Consider the following 19605-nt stretch of genomic DNA (forward strand, 5'->3'; position numbering starts at 1 on the left):
AATTTGACCTTTCCCAAGGGCTTTGACAAAATGTCTGCGAGCTATACATCAGTCTCAATGCGATGGAGCCTCCTCGCTCATCGACTTACCATATCCCAGATAATGCAGTATTTGATGTCTATCTACTGGAGCAATCATCAAATACGGGATTCCTCAATAATCAAATCCCCCCTCTGGTTGTCACAGAGAATCATAGTGGTATTCATCATGTGTACAAACAACTCACTTAAGATCTTCTGCAATCATGCAGCTTCGCACGAGATCATACTCATAGCTATGTATTCGGTCTCGACAGTGCTTATAGCAACCGACTTCTGCTTCCTGCTCATCCATGATATCGAAGCAAAATCCAAAGAGACCCGGCACTGAGAAGTGCTCTAGTGATCCTCCACACTGCTTGCCCAGTTAGCATTCGAATAATCATGCAGTTTAATATTTCCGGAAGTATATCTCAATCCATGAGAGATTGTGTCTCGAAGATATCTCAAAAGATTCATGGCACCAATCCAGTGAGGCTCAACCAAATATGAGCTCACCATGCTAACTGCAAAACATATGTCCGGACGGAAGTTCACCAAGAACATCAATGCAAATGAGTTTATGAAACTCAGAGGCATTTCTCAAATCTGGTCCGACATCACTACCATATAACTTCTGAAAGTCAAAATCCTCGAAGTAGTCAGGAGCTTGCAGTTTATCATTCCTCATCCAGAATCCAACTCCCTCTTACTTCTGCAAATGAGAGGGTCTGCACCTGTCAAAAATAGGTCGTGCTCATAAGGTGCCGGTATGAGAGGTCTATCGTCCACAACCTTCGGGTATTGGTTTGGATCGGTTTCACTACTAGTGAATCTCAGCTTCATCAGATAGCTATCAATCCTCTCATACTATGCCCGGGGTGTTTTGCTTCAAGCCATAGAGGGCTTTCTTCCACCTGCATACATGGGATTCCTGATCATTATTTTATTATAAACACACTTGTTTTCATACTAGATCATATTTTGTCATAGAATTGGGAAATTTCTTGAAGGTCTCGTCTAAATGTGTATTTCCCCTTCTAAGGGTTGAATATATTTTTAATATTTTGATATAAAAATATTTTAGTGCATGGTCCCTCAATGTTAGATACCATGGCTAAGATATTTGAGGGTTGAAAAATTATTAATCTCTCTAGAGTCAATCAATTAATTTTTCTGGCTAAATTAAGTAAAAACCCTAAGCTAGAAAATTAATTAATTTTGAGTCAAAAATTAATTATAGAGAAATTAATTTCTCTCCAAGTGGAAAATAACCAAAAAAATCGTGGGTCAAAAAGAAATCAATTTTTGGAGGTCCTCCACTAAGAGAAAAAAGCATATTTTAAGAAAATTTGAGCACTTGGACCTTGGTGGTTAAGTCAAAGTCAAATTTTTGAGGAAATTAATACAAAATATTAATTTTAGATTAATAAAAGATGGTTTTTAAGAGATTCGAAATTTTCCTCAAAAATGAAAATTCAATGGTGAAAATTAAAAGAAAATCAAGTTATTTTCGACAGTCGAGATTAATTTGACAAGGATCAAGCCAATTAGCCATTATTTTCCACTTGGAGGAGTTTTTTCTATATAAAGAAGATATCTCGCTTCTCTTTTCACATGATCTTTGGATGATGTGATTTTGTAACACTTCTACTGAGCTACTACTCTGCTGAGAACATTTTCTATCATAATAGAAAGACTTTGTGGTTTAGATCATGGTGTTCTTATATCTGCTGATCTGTGGTATGTGCTGGTTGTGTTCTTTTTCAAGGGTTAGAATTTTAGAGGAGGAGCTGAGTGTTGACCAACGTTGACCGGGTATTTTTGGGCAAAGTATGACCAAGTTTCTGGGCAGTTGCAAGAGGCCAAATTTCAGCCTGTTTGACTCAGGTTGACCAAATTTCTTGGCAGTTGCAGAAGGCTGAATTTCAGTGCATTTGACCAAGCTTGACCTGTGCTGGATTTTTGGTCTGGATTGACCAAGTTTGTAGTTTTGCTGAACTGAACATTTCTCCTAGAAAAGATCGCCGGTATTCTCCTCAGTTTGGGTTTCCCAGGGAAAATTTTTGGTGTCTACTGTGCATGGCTTTTCTACTTTGATCTTTACTGTTTCTATTGCATTTACAGTTGAATTTTCTGAAGTGTAATTGCTTAATGATAGTCTGGAATGTGCTAAAGTAATATCATATATCATTGGAAGTAATTATCAGTTGCAGAAAATTGTGCTTGTCTAATTAGCACTAGAAAATCAACATGCTGTATTGATATACCTCATTATTTCATCACTTTATTAGTGATATTTTATTATATATCTAATTCCTGAGTCTGAAGTCCTAATATGAAGTTCAATATGATCATTATCTCTAACACTAATATCCACACTTCCATTCCCTTCAACCACACTTTTGATGTCATTGCTGCATAATTAATATTGATATAAATTAAATGTCATCTGTACAGAACTTCAGTTGATGTTGACTTCTATCAGATTTGAGTTGAATATTAAGTTGTAAAATTGCAATTTAATTTAATGGTTTCATTTATGCATATCTTCTGATTCCAGTGAGAAAAATATTGTTTATGCAGCGAGATCAACTTCACTCAGAGTTACATCTAGCACGGAGATTAATTGAAGAACGAGATACTGAAATTCAACAAATTCGGATGACTAATGACCAAGTAGGGTTGTTCTTCTGTTTCTCTTTAATGTTTGAATTTGATGTCCAGGTGCTGATACTTTGGGAACACCAATTTCTTTTGAAGTTTATATTAAAGGAAATTTACAAAACTTTCCCGTCCATTAATAAAAAAGGGAAAAGGCTAGCTTAGAAAGTGCTGATTATGTTAGGGTATTTGTAGCTTGTATTTACTCTGAGCACTGTTATAAATAGGACTAGAAAGGAAATAAAATGACATTTGGCAATAGTATTTAGTGGTGAATGATGTAATTGACATCATGCTCATACAAACAAGGGGTGAGGATAAGGTCTGAGTCCAAATTTTATCCATGTTAATGCGCTGACCTTGTTTCATCACTTAAAATGTGAACAACGGAATTTCAGATATCTGAAATTTGCCCATAAGCACAGCTACTGTGTTTTTTGTTTTTTTGGAAAATGATTATGATTGTCATGCTTTAAAGTTTACAATGAATATTGAATATTCCCTATTATTCATTTCCCGGATGGATTAAATCCATTAAGTAACTAGTGCTTTATTTTGTCTCAATGGGAGAATTCCTTGTCCTGCACTTGGATATTTAGCAAGAGAAAACATCTCATTTGAGCATAGATGTTTATGTCATGGCTTGGGAATTGCTTTGAAATGTGAATTTTTCAGTACCTCCTTGAAACAATATGTGATCTCTTTAACCTGTTACGGATGGAAATTTCTCTTCATTATTGTAAAAGTCCAAATAATGCCTTTCTTATTTTTTAAGTTGGTGCAAATGCCTGGAAACAAGGGGAAAACCCTTTTATAGGCATTGAAAAATGTCACAGTATTTGTTGTAGCCAGTTTTAGCGAATTTTTTGTGTAAAACCAATTATATCGATAAGGGAATTTGTCATAAGAATTCTATATTTGGCTTGGCATTTACAAGTAGGAGTATTCTAGAATAATTGCTGCCAACAATTTCTGATTATAAGAAAGAAATATTCTATTAATTTTCACAAATGACCAAATTAGGTCAAAGGGACTGAAAAGTTCATACAAGACAATTACATTATGTGAGTGCCAAAGGCATCTCGTGAAGATGAAAGATTGTTAAAATTGGCAACTAGGGCCAAACTCCATGTGGGTCATATTATTTATGGAAGCTAATATTTTTCTTGGATCCCTCTCATCGAGAGGTGTAGGATTGATCTAAAGATCATCCGATTTCGATAAGTATTCATGGAGTTATGAATTTAATTGTGTTATAAGACAATTCGTCAAGGTCGGCCAGCAACCAAATAACCCACACATGTGCTCCACGATTTAGTATAAAAAGAGGTGACTTGATAGTCATTTCTACACACACTTCTCTCTTGATTTTTCTCCACTCGCTTTGGGTTTTAGTGGAAGAGAGATCTAGGAGGAGGACGCCCTAGCTGCAGTCTGCCCTAACCATCGGATGCAATCAAGTCAAGAAGAAGAGCAGCCCTAACGCTATCAAGGAGGACAACCCTAACCTATACGCTCGTTCTACGCAGTCTAGAAGGAGACCTATAGCCCTATACACTGGTCCCTACTAAGATGCAGTCAAGGAGGATAACAACATGCCCTAGCCGCAGCATAAGGATGCCTGGAACAACGTGGAATAGGAGGATTGTTTTTGGGGTTCGAGTTTCCCTAATGGAGGTTGAGTATGTGGTGTGCTAGGCCAAGCCCTTAAGGGGTAAACGCTGTTGGTTTAGGGTCTGTTTCAGGGTGAAGGAGGGTTGTGTTCCCTTGCTAGAAGAGTCGTAGTCATAGGACTGATTTGAGGGCACTTTGGGGGGGTGCAAATCCATGGAAGGGCAACCACAACCCTACACAGTCTTGCTGTAGGGTGCCGCAGTAATTATAGGCAGGTCGAAGTTGTTAAAGAGGGCTAGACTACCCAGAACCACAGCAAGAAGGGTCATCCTCCTAACAAAGGGCAACCACACTCCTTAACAACAAATTTGAGTAGAATTGAAGGCAGAATATGGGACTGTAATAATGCCCTAACTAGGCCTATGTGACAACAAAGGAGTGGACCTTGAACAGTGAACTAGTCCATACATGTATGGTATGTTGGTAACTAGATAAATGGGACAGCTAGGCATGGTGCTTGGTGCAGCAAACAATGGGACAACAAGCAATCATAGGAGCAGCTATGGATGGCTAGCATGGTGTAGCAAAGGCACAATTGAGACAACATCTAAGACATGGCAACAAAGGCACAATTGGGACAACAGCTATGACATGGCAGCAAAGGCACAATTGGAACAACTGCAATGACATGTGGCAGCAAGGCTACAATGGGACAACAACAAAAGCATGATGCTGCAAACTCATTAGGACAACAGCAAGGTACAACATGCCACTTGGGACAACAACAAGCATGGTGTTGTAAGCACATGAGACATGTTGTATGACAACATGGTTCAGCATACCACATGGGACAGCAGTGTGGCAACATGGTGCAGCAGTGGCACATGGGTGCAGCATGGTGCAGCACAGTGAGGTGCAACATGATGATGAGGAGCAACACAATGATAGGTGCAGCATGGTGATGGAGTCATCTGGGAGAATCAGTGGAAGCAACATGTCTTCAACTGAGTTTAGCTACCTCATGTATCATCTTCTTAGAGATGATCTATGCTCTTATTTAGATAAGTCAAAGTGTTGACTTTTGTTGTAAATGTACTATCTCTCTCTGTTGAACTATTGAAGAACATATAAGAATAATTGATCAAGGGTTTCCCCACATTGGGGTTTGTCCCTGGCTAGCGCCACATCTTGTGTCCTCTTGTCTTGGCTTGTCTTCTGCGATTTATGTTTATGTTCTATTTGCAGTTTACTTTAATGCTGATGTGATTGCTAATCTGGAAAAAGATACTAAGCTAATTGTGAAAATTGAAATAAATTGCTCCAAGCATAGAACATACCTAAATTTAACAAAGACAAAACGAGAATCTAGATTAACAAGATGGCAAATGGAAAAATAACAATGTGATAAACCCAAATCAGTAAGCTCTAGATAATGTGATAGAGACTGAGCCTACATTAGTAGGGAGGAAGAATAAGTAATCCTGTTACATAGATGTTTGGTTGGATCATGAGTAGAGGCCAAGGAAGGATTATGACCTTAATGAGTTTCAGAATCAGATGAAATTGCAACCCCATCAACCACGAAGTATGAGCCTAATGCTTCCTTCTGGAGTATTGCTTGGGCAAATCTAGAAAATTATATGAGGTTGCACACACATGCAAATAACACGAGATGGATGCAAAAAAAATTCATGATTGGAATCATTGATATATTTAAGGCAATGCATCCTTATTCATATGTTTGGTCATTGGCCTACCAAATTCCTTTAACTAGTAACACTTGAATTATGATCACTTGACACAAATGTAAATTTATTCAACATTAACTTTTGGCTTCTAATATTTTTGGAGTGTTAATATTGTTAATTTGGTAGCTCAGTGACAAATTCCAATCATTGGACTAGATTCCTCTTTCCGAGAGGACCAAAATTGACCTTTGAAGCACTGAATTTGGATAAGGGAAAGTGTATTTTTGAAGTCAAGCCCACAATGACACATTTGTTCAAGTCGGCCTAGAAGCTAAATGACCCCTCCTCCAATGCATATAAATACAAGTGACCTCAAGCTCATTTGGACATCACATCACATCATCTCATCTTCTCTCTGTCAATATGATTGGTTCATAAAGGTCTGGGGCAGGTCATTTTCACATGTGTGGGCAAGAAAGAGGATGGATTTCAGGTGGATGAAAATCTCAGCTAATCTGCACTTTGACCAGTGTTGACCAAGGGTTATTTGGCATCATTTTGGTTCGATTTTTCTGGGGTATCTCTGTTTCACTAGGCCGCATCTTTTGGCACAAAACCAAGGAATTTGGAGCTATTTGACTTGAGTGACTGCAGGAAAAATTGTAGACTTTGACCACAAAAGTTTCTCTCTTATTTGACCAAGTTTGACTGGGTGTTTTTGGCTCTATTTGACCAACTCTTGAGGCCACACTATTTGACCTTTGACTGAGTTTGATTGGAGCACTTTGACCGCAAGATTGTGGACTGGTTAGGGCACGTTGACTTCTGTTGACCATTGACCAGAATTGCAGATTATGACAGTTGACCATATTTGACTTTACATCATTGGCATTTTGAATCTTGGATGGTTGATTTGTTGGATAAGTGAAAACTTTGACTTTGACTCTTGTTTATGGATTTGGGCTCATTGTACTCTCTACTAAACATTTTATGACAATCTAATAGAAGAAGATTTTTCAAAGGGTTTTCCCCCTTGCGGGTTTTCCCCCCGGTCTTTGACCAATTTGGTGTCTCTTGTTGATGTTCCTGATTGTCTCCTATTGTTATTGAATTTACTGTTTTATCTTTAGTCACTGTTAATCATTGGAAGAATTAATTATTGTTGAAAAGACTGCTGATTGAAGAAGTGAATTGCGCTAAAGTAATTGATATAGCATAGAGCAGTGGAAAATTAACAAATATCCCTCCGTTACAAAAAAAATAATAGTTTTGAAAAGTCTATAAACTGTTTTTAATATTGTTTTTAAAATATACATATTATATTTATAAAAAATATTTACAATCATATATGCAAAATAAGGAAGGCTATATATAATGAAACTCGTAGGCTCTTTTGAAGAGAAGCTAGAGCATAAATAAAGTAGAATACGCAAATGGATTTGAAGATTGAGCATCTTTGATAAAAAAAAAAAGCTCCATTTGCAGAAAACCGATGGCGTACCTCATCTTTGCACAATGTATCAAAAGCAGACACTAAACTAACCTCCTAGCTCAACACAAACTTATGCCTGTTTTTCCATAGCACAAGTTACTACTATAGAAGTCCAAATATAGCCTTGCGGACAAGAGTTTGACCATCACCAAATAAAACAGTGCACTAATGCACCCTACACGGGCACAATGTTTTAAAACTCTGACTTCGACACCGACTCGGTCGAGGGTCGACTCCGACTCCGACTCTGACTCGGTATCGACTTGGCCGGCTCGATTTCAATGACTCGGTCGTTGTAAAAAATACATTATATATTTAATTTTTTTATAAAAAAACATAATTTTAAAGATTTTCATTCATGTTTCCAAACACACAGCATTAGAATATAGATGGAAGACAACATATGATCAAAGTAGGCTCATGAATATATCCATTATATCAAAATGGCACTCATTGCACTGTCCAATACATACATGATCAAAGATTCAAAACAAAAAAACATAACCAGGGGAGGCTAGAAATGGCCTCTACAACAACAGTAAATTGTGACCAGTACTACTAGGCCACTGGCTAGTAGCTACTGCTAGAGGAGCCAAGATTATCTGGATCAATCTCTGGATCATCATCAGAATCAGACAGGGGGCCCCATGGCTCCTCCTCATCATCATCTCCAACTGCAAATGTAGAAGTGGTAGCACTAGCAGGCTGTGCAGCAGATGCAAGCTGAGATAGAGAAGATATGCGGCTACGCTTCTGTCGTCGCTGAGCAGAAGAAGCGCCTGCAACTGGAATCCTTACTGGCTATGAGGTTGAGGCTGGTAGTACAAGTGGATCGGGATCTGCATTCAACTGAACATCATGTTCGAGTGATGCCTCCCTATGTAAATCCAAATCAAGATTCACATCAGAATCAAACTCTGCTGGATGACTCTCCACTACCCAATTTGATGTTGGATCAATGTCTTCCAACACAATGGGATCTGAATCAGGTCTTTTGTTCAGCAATTGGTTGTGTTTGAGTCGGAGGTTGTATTGGACATAGACTAGATCATTGACTAGATCATTTAACCGTTTTTGATCCAAACGGTTTCTCTTCTTTGTGTGAATCCTCTCAAAGATAGAACAATTGCGCTCACACCCAATAGCACTACAAGTTTGACTCAAAATACGAATTGCAAACTTCTGCAATTCAGAACAATGGCCACCAAAAGCCTCCAACCATTGTGATGCAAAAAACATAGGAGTGTAATGAGTTAGCTCAACAAAATTACAAATTATATCCAACTTTCAAATTATAAACGATTTAACAAAATTTTAAAAAACTATTAAGAATTTGAAAATTGAAATTTTTGTTTACCTGGCTCATCTGCTTCTCTTGCAATCTTTGTTAGGTTCTTCCCAAAGGTACTCGAGGCATTTCTGAAGGTCATGACCTGTCAGTGTATCTCTAGCTGATCAGACTCCAATGGGATCATGCGATCAATGCAGTGAATCATTCCATCTCTAACCTCCCCCCTCAAAGCTCCTGACTCCTTAGCTTTATAATGATACCGTGGGTTCAAAAAATACCCAGCTGCATGTATAGGGCGATGGAGTTGATTGTTCCATCTTTCATCAATGATTGCCCAAATGGGCCCATACTTAGCCACTTTATCCATGTATGCCCTCTTTATTTGCTCCTTTTCTTGATCCATAGCCTCATAAATGAAGCCCATAGCCAATCTTTCCCCATCCACCAACCGCAACACCTTAACCAGTGGCTCAGCAAGCTTCACAATCTCTGCTACCTTTCTTCAAAAACTTTCTTCATTAACTTTCTTTTTCAATTCTTTGCCTTCTAGTTTGTGAGACCAATTGCTTTGATTCCATTCATCACTGGAAAGCAACTTTTGCAAGTTTTTATTTTGGGAAAGCATAGATTGCAATGTCAAAAAATGAGTAGCAAATCTAGTGATGGCAGGCCTAATAATATCCCTGCCCCCAGTGTGTTTCCTCATGAGGCTCAAAATCCATGAATGATTGTAGATAAATTTTGTTATGCTTTTGGCATGATCTAAAGTGTTTTTGACCCATTCTAATTTTCCAATATCCTCAAGCATGAGGTCTATGCAATGTGCAACACATGGGGTCCAAAAGATGGTCTTGTGTTTTTCCTTTAACAGTTTACCAGCAAGAACATAGTTAGAGGCATTATCTGTGATGACTTGAACAACATTAGCCACCCCCACCTCCTCAACAACCTCATCCAATAGCTGAAACAACAATTGCCCATCTTTTACCTTATCAGATGCATCAACTGATTTTAAAAACATGGTTCCCTCTGGGCAGAAGATAAAAAAGTTTATGATGGTACGGTTTCTTTGATCAGTCCATCCATCTGACATGATGGTACATCCTGTTCTTGCCTATGAGTCCTTGAAATCTTTCAAATACTCATTAATGGATGAAATTTCTTTCTGCAAACAATACCCCCTTAGCTCATGCATAGTAGGGCCTTTGAAACCTTTTCCAGCAGCATGTATGGCATCAAACATAGGCTCATAATATGGTGAATGGGAAGCATTGAAGGGGATATCAGCATCATACCACCATCTAGCTATGTAATCACAAGCAGTCTCCCTCAATTCTTTCTTCCAATGGTCATCTAAAGTGGGTTGCATTACTAGCTTAAGGACCATGTGCATCTGATGGAGAGGAGGGAGTGAAATAACTTTGATATTCATATCACCCTTTTTCATTCTACCTTTTCCCTTTTCTTGAATAGAATCAGAGAGGGAGGAACATATCGGAAGGGGTTGGATGCATCAGTATGAGGGATAGAGGAAGAACCCTCAAAATCATAATGGGGGTTGGTAGCCATCATTTTTTGTATCTACCTCTTCCTCCCAATTGCAGCCTCTAACTCTTTTTGCCTAGCCTTATCTTCTTTAAACTTCTCAAAGCTGGCTAACAATTCCTTCCTAATCTCCCCAATTTCTGGTGAGGTACATAGAGTAATTTGGCCTCTAATCCCCACCAAGTGTTGTTTCAGCCTATTAATGCCCCCAGGAACTTCCTTAATTTTCCTATTTGCAATGCATTTGACTATCAACCATTTCAACATATGCCCAAGCAGCATCTTTCACTCTAGGTGCCATTTTTTGACTTGGAAATGAAAGCAAACAATCTGAAAATAAAAAAAAAACATTGGTTCAATGTTCATTTCTTTCACAAAAAACACTCTTTAGGATTTCTAGATATGCACCTAAAATTTAATAATCAAAAACAGATTTGAACAAGTGAAAAAAATACCTCCAGGCACAAACTGTCTCCTCAAGCTTGCTCCAAGAAACCAACTCCTCAATGCTGCTCCAAATGGCTGCCCAAAAAGCTCCTCACTCCAACTACAATGCTTGCCCAAGACTCCTCACTGCTGCTCCATAAACAAACTCAACAACTCCTCACAAACTCTCACTGAAATTCTCACTCAAATGCATGAGATGGCTATGAGAGAATGAGAGGGGTTGAGTGGGTTAAATAGGGTTTGGGAGAGGGGAATGGATCCCAAAGAGAAACAAACCATTTAAGAAAACCATTTGGAGTCCCCCACACAGAAAAATTTTAAAAAATGCATTTTTTGGAGTTCACTGGCCGTTGTCCGTGACCCAGCCGGGTTGATATGGACTCAGTCGAGCCGGCCAAGTCATCTGGCTCGGTATTAACCCGGCCAGCCGAACCGGTTTAGAGGTCGGGTTGAAATTTTTTTGACCGGCTCGGACCAACTCGACCGAGTCGATTCCGAGCCGGCCGGGCTTAAAAACACTGCACGGGCACAATGTAGAATGTCAATCCTCATGCAAGCTCCAACATTGCTTGCCAAATTGGTACTCCCAAAAGATATACTTGACAATCTATAGGTGTTGACAAACAGGGTAGATTCCATCCAAAAGACCACCCTTAGTGAATTTGTCCTTGGAAGGATCCCTTGATAAATGATCAACCAAGCAAAGACACTCAGCCTTTTGGAAAGTCACTCCATCCAAACAATGTGAAGTTAGTGAATCCATAAATCCTCTGGGTCCTTAGATACCCAACAAGCATTAAGAATTGGAGATGAACTAAATAACATGAAGAATGGAAGTCTTACTAAAGAAGAGGGCAGCCAAAACTCCACCCCAAGTCCCTCCAAAAAGGCCTAGGATATTGGAAAGCTCAATCTATAGAATAAGGGATCACAACTCCATGAGTGAGATGCAATCAATGGAAAGAAGCCCAAACTCTTGAGCAAGAGGCCACCACTCCTTAAACTAGAACATAGCAAGATTCCATAAGTTTTGCCAGAGGAAGGTGCCCTTTTAAGTATGTGGGTTTACGTAGTGCATTATATTAGATATCATTTTGGGAAACAAGACAACTTTGCTATGCAACCTTTCTACTCCTTCCAACTCCAAATTTGCTTGCAAGCAATATCCCAAGTTCCCATGTTGAAAAAATAGACATCGGAAAAAATCGGCAAGCGCCCAAAAACATCTTTTCGCAACATTGGCAAAAATCAGCAAACTATGGCACATTAAAAAAATACAAAATATATTTATTTTTTCAAAATTGGAAAAAATCACGATTTTTAGCCGGGGATTTTTTGATGATTGGAAAAAATCGCGATGTTGCCAAATTTTCGCGATTTTTTGCCGATGTTTGCAACACTTATGTCAGCTAGTTTGACTATCCTCCCACTACCAATGAATCGAGCCTACAACAACTTTGTATGTTGATGAATGCTCTGAGAGATAAGTGATAATGACACTTAAAAAAGATGAGATAATATCACACAACCAAAAAAACATCCCTAAATTCACTAATATGTCGAGCAAAAAGGACCTAATAATGGAACAAAACTTGTGAATGAGCGGATCCTTCGAGTTATCTTATTTCCTACTTGGTTGCTAGAAAACTTCACTGTGAACCAACAACTATCAACCTAAGGCTCCTCTTCGTTGGGAATATTGCAAACATTCCTAGGGAACCAAAGGAAAACATCATCCACCAACATTCTTAGACCACAAGTAATCTTTGAGAATCTGCTCAAGCCATCAATACTGAGCCTTGCTTGGGTACCAACAAGAAACATAGTACACATGAGAGGCTTGGAGAATATGTCCAACAATGGTTAGCCTCCTTGTTAAGGGAGGTCCTTATGATGCCAAATATGTGATTTAGGCTGCAACTTTTAAAGACACCAATCCCACTTGGTAATCATAAGGACCTTGACCTTGAAAAAATCAACATGGATTCAAGTCACCATTAGAGACAACAGTCATGATCTGGTCAAGTTCTGGCCAAAGGAGTGTGAGTAGGTGGCTTCAGCAAGCTATTTGCTAATCCCACTAAGTAGGCATGGCTGGACAGTGTGATCAACCAAAGTTCCTCCAACCTTAAGTGGTCAGTAACAAAGGGACTCTCTCAGCAAGAGGGAGTTGAAGGGAGTCATATCAATTAAGCTAAAGAATGACCTCACTCTTGAAAGAGCTGGTAGTTTTAGGGTATGTAAACCCTAGAAAAAACTTGAAGGTTATATTTAATAAAAACTCTAAGGTTGGTGGACAAAACCCTAGAACTAGATTCAAATTATTGATGATTTCGTTGAACTTAAAAACCCTAATTCATGCAAGGAAAGGCAAGTACATGCATTAATGGCAGATAAAGATGAACAACTTGCAGATGGATTTCCATGATTTATGCAAGAAGGAAAGGATCAAGAGGGAGTTGGCAAATTCTGTTCAATTCTCAAAGATGTTTGTGTTAAGAAACCAATAGGCTAGCAATTAGGGTTGATTTCTCTTACTTGATAATTGCTTGTGAGTATTTTGTTGGATTCTTATTCTTTTATTATGTTCTTCATCAAATTATTATCAAAACATAAAACATGAAGATCATAAGAGACAAAGGACACAAAGATATAGGCTCCAAGCGAGGGAAAAGTCCCCCAAGGAGGAAATCCAACCAATCTTCTCTTCTTATAGAATCAAATCGAATTGAGAAATCCAAGACCCAAGACTAATACAAGAATCCAACCACCAAGATGCCAAGTCAAGCCCTCAAAATTCTTATGTGCCACAATGAACTTGCATTTAGATCATCTGCTACAGAGAACTCACATTCATCTCAAACATTTGCCACAAAGAACTTTGCATTAATCCCAAATATCTGCCACAAAGAAATTCACATTTTATCTTAGATATCTAACCCAATAGCTTGCATTTCTTCTCAGATATATGACCTTCAAGAACTCGCAAGTCTTCACAATGGTGCTACCTCTGAACTTTGCATGTCTTCACCTCAAAAGTCGTTACAAAAAGGCACCGAATTGCTTGCCATTTTGGTGGAGGATGTATGCCATATATAGTTGTTTGCATATGCGAAAAGACACGTCTTCTGAGTGAGCCGACTTGTCATCGTGAAGGGCCAACTTAGCTTCTTTAGGTGAATTGACCGAAATTTCATTTTTGAAAATTCTTTTTCCTTTTTCTTTACAAGAAGTTCAAATATGACTTTGATTCAATTACAGTTCTTTGACTCAGCGAATCCTAGAAGCATGAAGAACATGCTTTGACTAGAAATAAACATAATAATAATAATTTCTTTTTCTTCTTTTTTCTTTTACATATTGATATAAGTACAACGATAATTATGAAGACTGTGCCTAGTTACAATTTTCAACAATTTGCAGGTACATTATGAAGGCTGCTAAGACTTTGGCAATAGGAGGAAACATCAAGAAGAACATAACCAAATTGTGGCAAAAGGACGTGCGTTCAAGAGGGATAAATGGATCAAGACATGTAGAACTATGTTAGATGACTATAAGAGCTTCTAGTTCAGAGGGAGCAAACAAGCTAGCAAGTTTGAAGGATGTCATGATGAAGGAAAGTATGTTGAAGACCTAAAAAGAAGTCGATAAATCTACAAGATCTAGCATGCGACAAATGAAAACATAAATTGAGACTCATGACAAGAGGGTTCTCCTAGCAAGGAGGAGACTACTCTAGTTGTCAAGTACATTTGTGTTAAAAGTAATATCCCCATGGCTTCTACTAAAAGTTACGTCCAATGGATGTAAAGATTGATGGAGTAGTTGAAGAAGAAGTATACATAGTGTTATCTCGGGGTTTTGGGAGACATGGAGTCTCTTTCTTGCAAATAAAAGAAGGCCTTGTACAAGCACCTCAAACTTGGTATTTTGGGATCAATGGATCAAGCTTGATCTTGTCATCATATGACCTGTTTCTAACAAGGGAAGAAAGACTCATGTGATAGATAGAGTAGTCAAGCCCTTTTTAGTGATAGAGGGAGTTGACCTCTAGCTTCAAGATGAAAGATCTTGGTTGGATACTTTACTTCTTAGAAGTATGATAGAAGCTAGAGGGAACAACTCGAATTGCCACAAAACGCCTTGTTTCATTGTCAGAGGGAGTACCCAGTTAGGGTGACTGGAAAATAGTTATGGCACAACATGTGCTAAGGTACTTGCATGGTATAGTTGGATGAATTGAGAAGTATGGTTGTAGGGACATACAGATTCAAATTGGCAAAGAGTGCTAAAGACTGGAAGATCACATTAGGATGATCATTTAGATTGGATTTTTCTTGGGCAGGAAGTAGACATCTATCAGACTCAAGATTGTAGAGGTTGAGTATATTGTTGCTACTTTAGTGAGTTATGAAGCAGTGTGGCTTCGAAAGGTAATCGCAGTATTGTTTGATCAAGTGTAGGAGACGACTGTGATGACAGGTCAAATCACATCGAAATCACAGTACCATCACATTTGGGACATGATACATAAGGGAGTAGTGAGGCTCTAATGCATTTCTATAGTCACGCATGATGCTGACATTCTCACAAAGTCTTTGTCATAGGGTCAGTTGATTTATGGTAGCATCGGATGTGCTCTAAGTCTCAAATTTTGCAGGGAAGCTTGGAACCCAGAAAGCATTTTGGGAAATTCCACCCGGAGATAGTTTTATTAAAATAATTAATTATTTTTAATGGGACCCTAAATCTAAACTTAAGAAAATAAAATAATTAATGGGTATTAATTTAACTGTGGTGTAACTTCTAGAAGAAGACGAGGATCAAGCAGAAATGATCTTAGCAATTGATTAGCTTCTAATCTGGGTCATTGAATGTCAACTAGAAGATTATTTAAGGAAGCTTGAGGGTCATTTGGAAAACACACAAAAAGTTGATCAGTCAGATCGAATTGTTGAAGCTAGAGGAAGCACAGTGATTTGTAGTGATCACGCGGTGAGGGGCAGAGGGAGTTTTGGCTGGAGGATCTTCTCTGGAACCAAGAATACTCAGCAGAGAGACACACAGAGGAGGCAGTGCAGAGGCTAGAGACGATGACCCAGAGCCAGGAAGGGATCACGCAGGCCCCACTCAGAGCAACACAGAGCCTCCAAGCAAAAGTCTGAATTTGCTGAGGAGGTTGATGTTTATGAGCCGGGAGGGCTGGAATCAACTCCTGGAAGCAAATCGATCTCCAAAAGAGGTGATGTAGGCTCTGCGTTGCTCCCCCATACTTCTGCATAGAGCCTCCAAGTAGAAGGGGGAGCGCATAGATCTGTTCCTCAGAAAGCTTTAGGAGATGCGTGATGAGTTAGGAGCTGTGGGGTCTACACTTCAAGGGTTTGAGTTGGTTAGATTGGCCCTCAATTCAATCCTAGATGAGTGGCGAGTCTTTGTCCGGAGTATCCTAGGTAAGGCGACTTTGCCAAATTGGAATGAGATGTGGGCAACTCTTAAGCAAGAGGAGCTGAGGAGAGATTTGGTCGAGTGTAAACTTGACGGGACCACTAGGAGTGGGTCAAAGCCCAAGGAGGAGGATGAGAATGCATGTTAGGGTCCCACCCTAACCACCTTATTTATGTAGTTGGATCGAGTCATAGTTATAGTTAAGTAAGGAGTCAATAAAGCCCATGTTAATAATTGTAAGTGGTTAACCCGCAATTAATGACGGGACCACAGTTAGTTGCAAATGGGCCATGGTATTAGATAGATGGTATTAATAAGAACCATGGTATTGATTCATGGTATTGCATGTATGAATCATATATAAAGGATAGAGACTCCCTGCGAGGAGCATCATGTCTTCTTTTGTAATCGAGCTATGCTCTATTGGAGGTGGCCCCCTCGAAGAGGCAAGTGAACATTTCTTTCTGAATAATAAAATACTTGCTGTTGTTTCTCACTATTCTATGTTCTGGGTATATTTCTTCGCATATTTTGTATTCTGGTATCGTCTTGCAGGTTAAGAGCATAACAAGTGGTATCAAAGCTCTTTCCAGGGCTGGTGGGATCTCCATTTCTTAGCAAAAAATTTTTTTTGGCTAGAGACATGTTTCGGCGTCTTTAAACCACGGGATCTTTCATTGAGTGCATAAACCTGCGGATTTGGGGAGGCATGCACGCAGGAAATACAAGAGGTGGTCACGCTTGTTGGACTCCCTTGTAACCCCTGTGGGTACCCCTTCGAGTAGTAGCGCATTAGACAGAACCGCGCACGGACTGTCTTCCAAGTACCCTCTGGGTATATCGGAAGCCCCCTAGCTCCTTTGAAACCTCACCATAGATAAACCGTTGGCCGTCTTGCTGCTACAGTACACCGAGAACAGCACTCGGAGAGATTACTCGCCCGTACGATAGGGTAGTCGGGTTGTACGACTAAGGGTACGGTTGATCCTCCTTAGTTAGAGCCCTGAAACATTGGGCCAAGTACTACTGTCAGACCCTTATGTATATTGCGATCTGTAGCACCTGACACTCCTCGAGACCATAGTTCCCTTTTCTAACTTGGGATCACGCATAATCTCTGCCAGATCGGATCTCACAAGGGGGTTTGTAGCAGCAGTAGACATAAGTCCTGTAGTTCCGAGTTAGCAGACCAACCATTCCGATCTATTAGATCCATCAAATCCGCAGCAGCAATCTGTTCTGCCGATCAGAGCTACCCGATTAGCCATTCAGATCTCTCAGATCCAGCAGATCTGAGTAGTTGTATGGGGTTCCTATACCGGGGCGTGATTTCCGTAGGACTTTTGGTAGCATTGACTTTTTAAGGATTCGGCTACTGCAGTATTCCTAAGCAAGGAGTAAAACTTCATTAGGAGTTTGTATATATATATATATATATATATATATATATATATATATATATATATATAATATAAAAAAAAAAAAAAATAAAATAAAAAATTCTGAGACCCTCCGGGCGCTTATTGGTGATCTAGCCCATAAGGATCAGGACGACGAGCTGATCAAGGTGGTACCATTCAATTGTTAGCGAAAAAAATTCGGGCGGTCCCAAATTTCAAGTACATCGGATCGGTGCATGGTAGAAACTAGAGCTCAAGCTATGGCCAATGAGAAGATCGACAAGCTTGAACAATCCTTGCAAGCCATCTAAGCTCAGCTTGACAAACTATCGGATGCACTCTCTAAGGGCAAGGAGGAAGCCCGCAAGGAGGCGTATATTGGTAATGGACACAGTGAGGGTGAGTCTAGCCACTCTCTTCATCTCTGGGGCACCTGCCAACAATCCCGTCCGCGACCTCCCAAGCTGGATATGCATAAATATGATGGTTCTCACCCGGCCACATGGGTAGCACAAATGGAACAGTATTTCAATCTGAATAACATCTTAAATAATGAGACTCAGCTTATGGTGGGGAGCATGTACTTGGACAATGAAAGATGGCAATGGTGGGAATGGCATCAACATTGCAATGGAAGTTTTATGACTTGGGCCACCTTCGAAAAAGCTCTTATAGAGCGCTTTGACCAGGAATCTTCTTTTTTGGGTCGTCTCACTTAGCTCCGACAGACTGGAACAGTGGATGAATATGTTACTTTGAAGCCTTAGCTTTCCGCACTAGGGATCTCCCAGATGCGTTCTACACGGAATGTTTTATCAGCGGTCTTAAAGAGGCCATACAAGCCCACGTCCGACTACACCACCCTCCCACATGGTTGGAGGCTTGCAAGGTAACTCATAACGTGGAACGTGCGTTAGCAGCCCAGTCCATTCGCCCAAATTTCACCGCCAAGGATCGCCACCCACAGGCTCACAGCACGACTCAAACACTTAACGTTCAAAAGGTGTCACCTACAGAAATGGCCGAAAGAAGAAAGCAGGGATTATGTTACTACTGTGATGAAAAATACTCCCTAGGTCATAAATGCAAGGAGCCTAAATTTTTTCAAATTGATCCCACTGATTACAGCTCATCGGAGGAAGCCCCACCACTTGAGGAACCGGAGGAGGTAGAAGAGGACAACCAGAAGGACAATGTCCTTGACGAACCAGTTATTTCGCTGCATGCTTTGGCAAGGATTTCTTCACCTCAAACTCTCAAATTCAAAGGTTTTATTAAACATCGCCCAATAGTAGTCTTGATTGATAGTGGAAGTACACATAATTTCATCCATCAAAAAGTCGCGGAAGCAGTGCATTGTTTTGTACGAGCAGTTTCTAACTTCCAAGTCCAAATTCCGGATGGGGGAACAATGAAATGTGAAGGCCGCTGTGAAAATGTCAAACTTCAAATGGGGGATTATTAGTTGAAAACCCACATGTTTGTCGTACACATGGGAGGGTCCGACATTGTCCTCGGTGCTGAATGGCTTCGCACTCTTGGGCCAGTCACAATGGATTTCCAGGAGTTATATATGAGAATTAAGCAGAACAACTCCACACATACCCTCCGTGGACTCCAGGCGGGAGCTCCCTCTATCATCAACTCACATAGGATGGAAAAATTGCTAAAAAAGGGCCATCATGGAGTTATAGCTCAATTTAATGCCATCCAGGCCATCGAACCCAATTCTCTGTCGATTCATCCTGAGATGCAACAGATTTTAAATAACCATCTGCCAGTCTTTGACAAGCCTCATGAGCTTCCACCCTCGCGAGGGGAACATGATCATAGCATCACCTTGGTTCCAGGGGCCCAACCACCAAATGTGCGCCCATACAGATATCCGTTCACCCAAAAGAATGAAATAGAAAAAATAATCAAGGAACTTTTGGAAGCAGGTGTCATTCGTCCCAGCATTAGTCCTTATTCATCACCGGTGGTCATGGTGCTCAAGAAA

The 19605-nt window shown here is 39.8% G+C and overlaps 1 protein-coding gene across 3 annotated transcripts in view; it reads left to right on the forward strand.

Annotated features, from left to right (window-relative positions):
* The window catches only part of LOC149253499 (protein FIP1-like), a 482913-nt gene that overhangs the window by 376790 nt on the left and 86518 nt on the right, over positions 1 to 19605 (forward strand). For all 3 annotated transcript variants that reach the window (XR_016267076.1, XM_089459927.1, XM_089459926.1), the window contains exon 12: positions 2604 to 2696. Coding sequence is in view for 2 of the 3 variants with exons in the window: in XM_089459927.1 (XP_089316053.1) it covers positions 2604 to 2696 (93 nt within the window). In the remaining variant the exon portion in view is untranslated. The remainder of the gene's footprint in view (positions 1 to 2603; positions 2697 to 19605) is intronic.

The sequence above is a fragment of the Pinus tabuliformis genome, chromosome 7, assembly GCF_031772625.1.
Source record: "Pinus tabuliformis cultivar Carrire ecotype Pingquan chromosome 7, CPIR1, whole genome shotgun sequence".
Taxonomy (NCBI): domain Eukaryota; kingdom Viridiplantae; phylum Streptophyta; class Pinopsida; order Pinales; family Pinaceae; genus Pinus; species Pinus tabuliformis.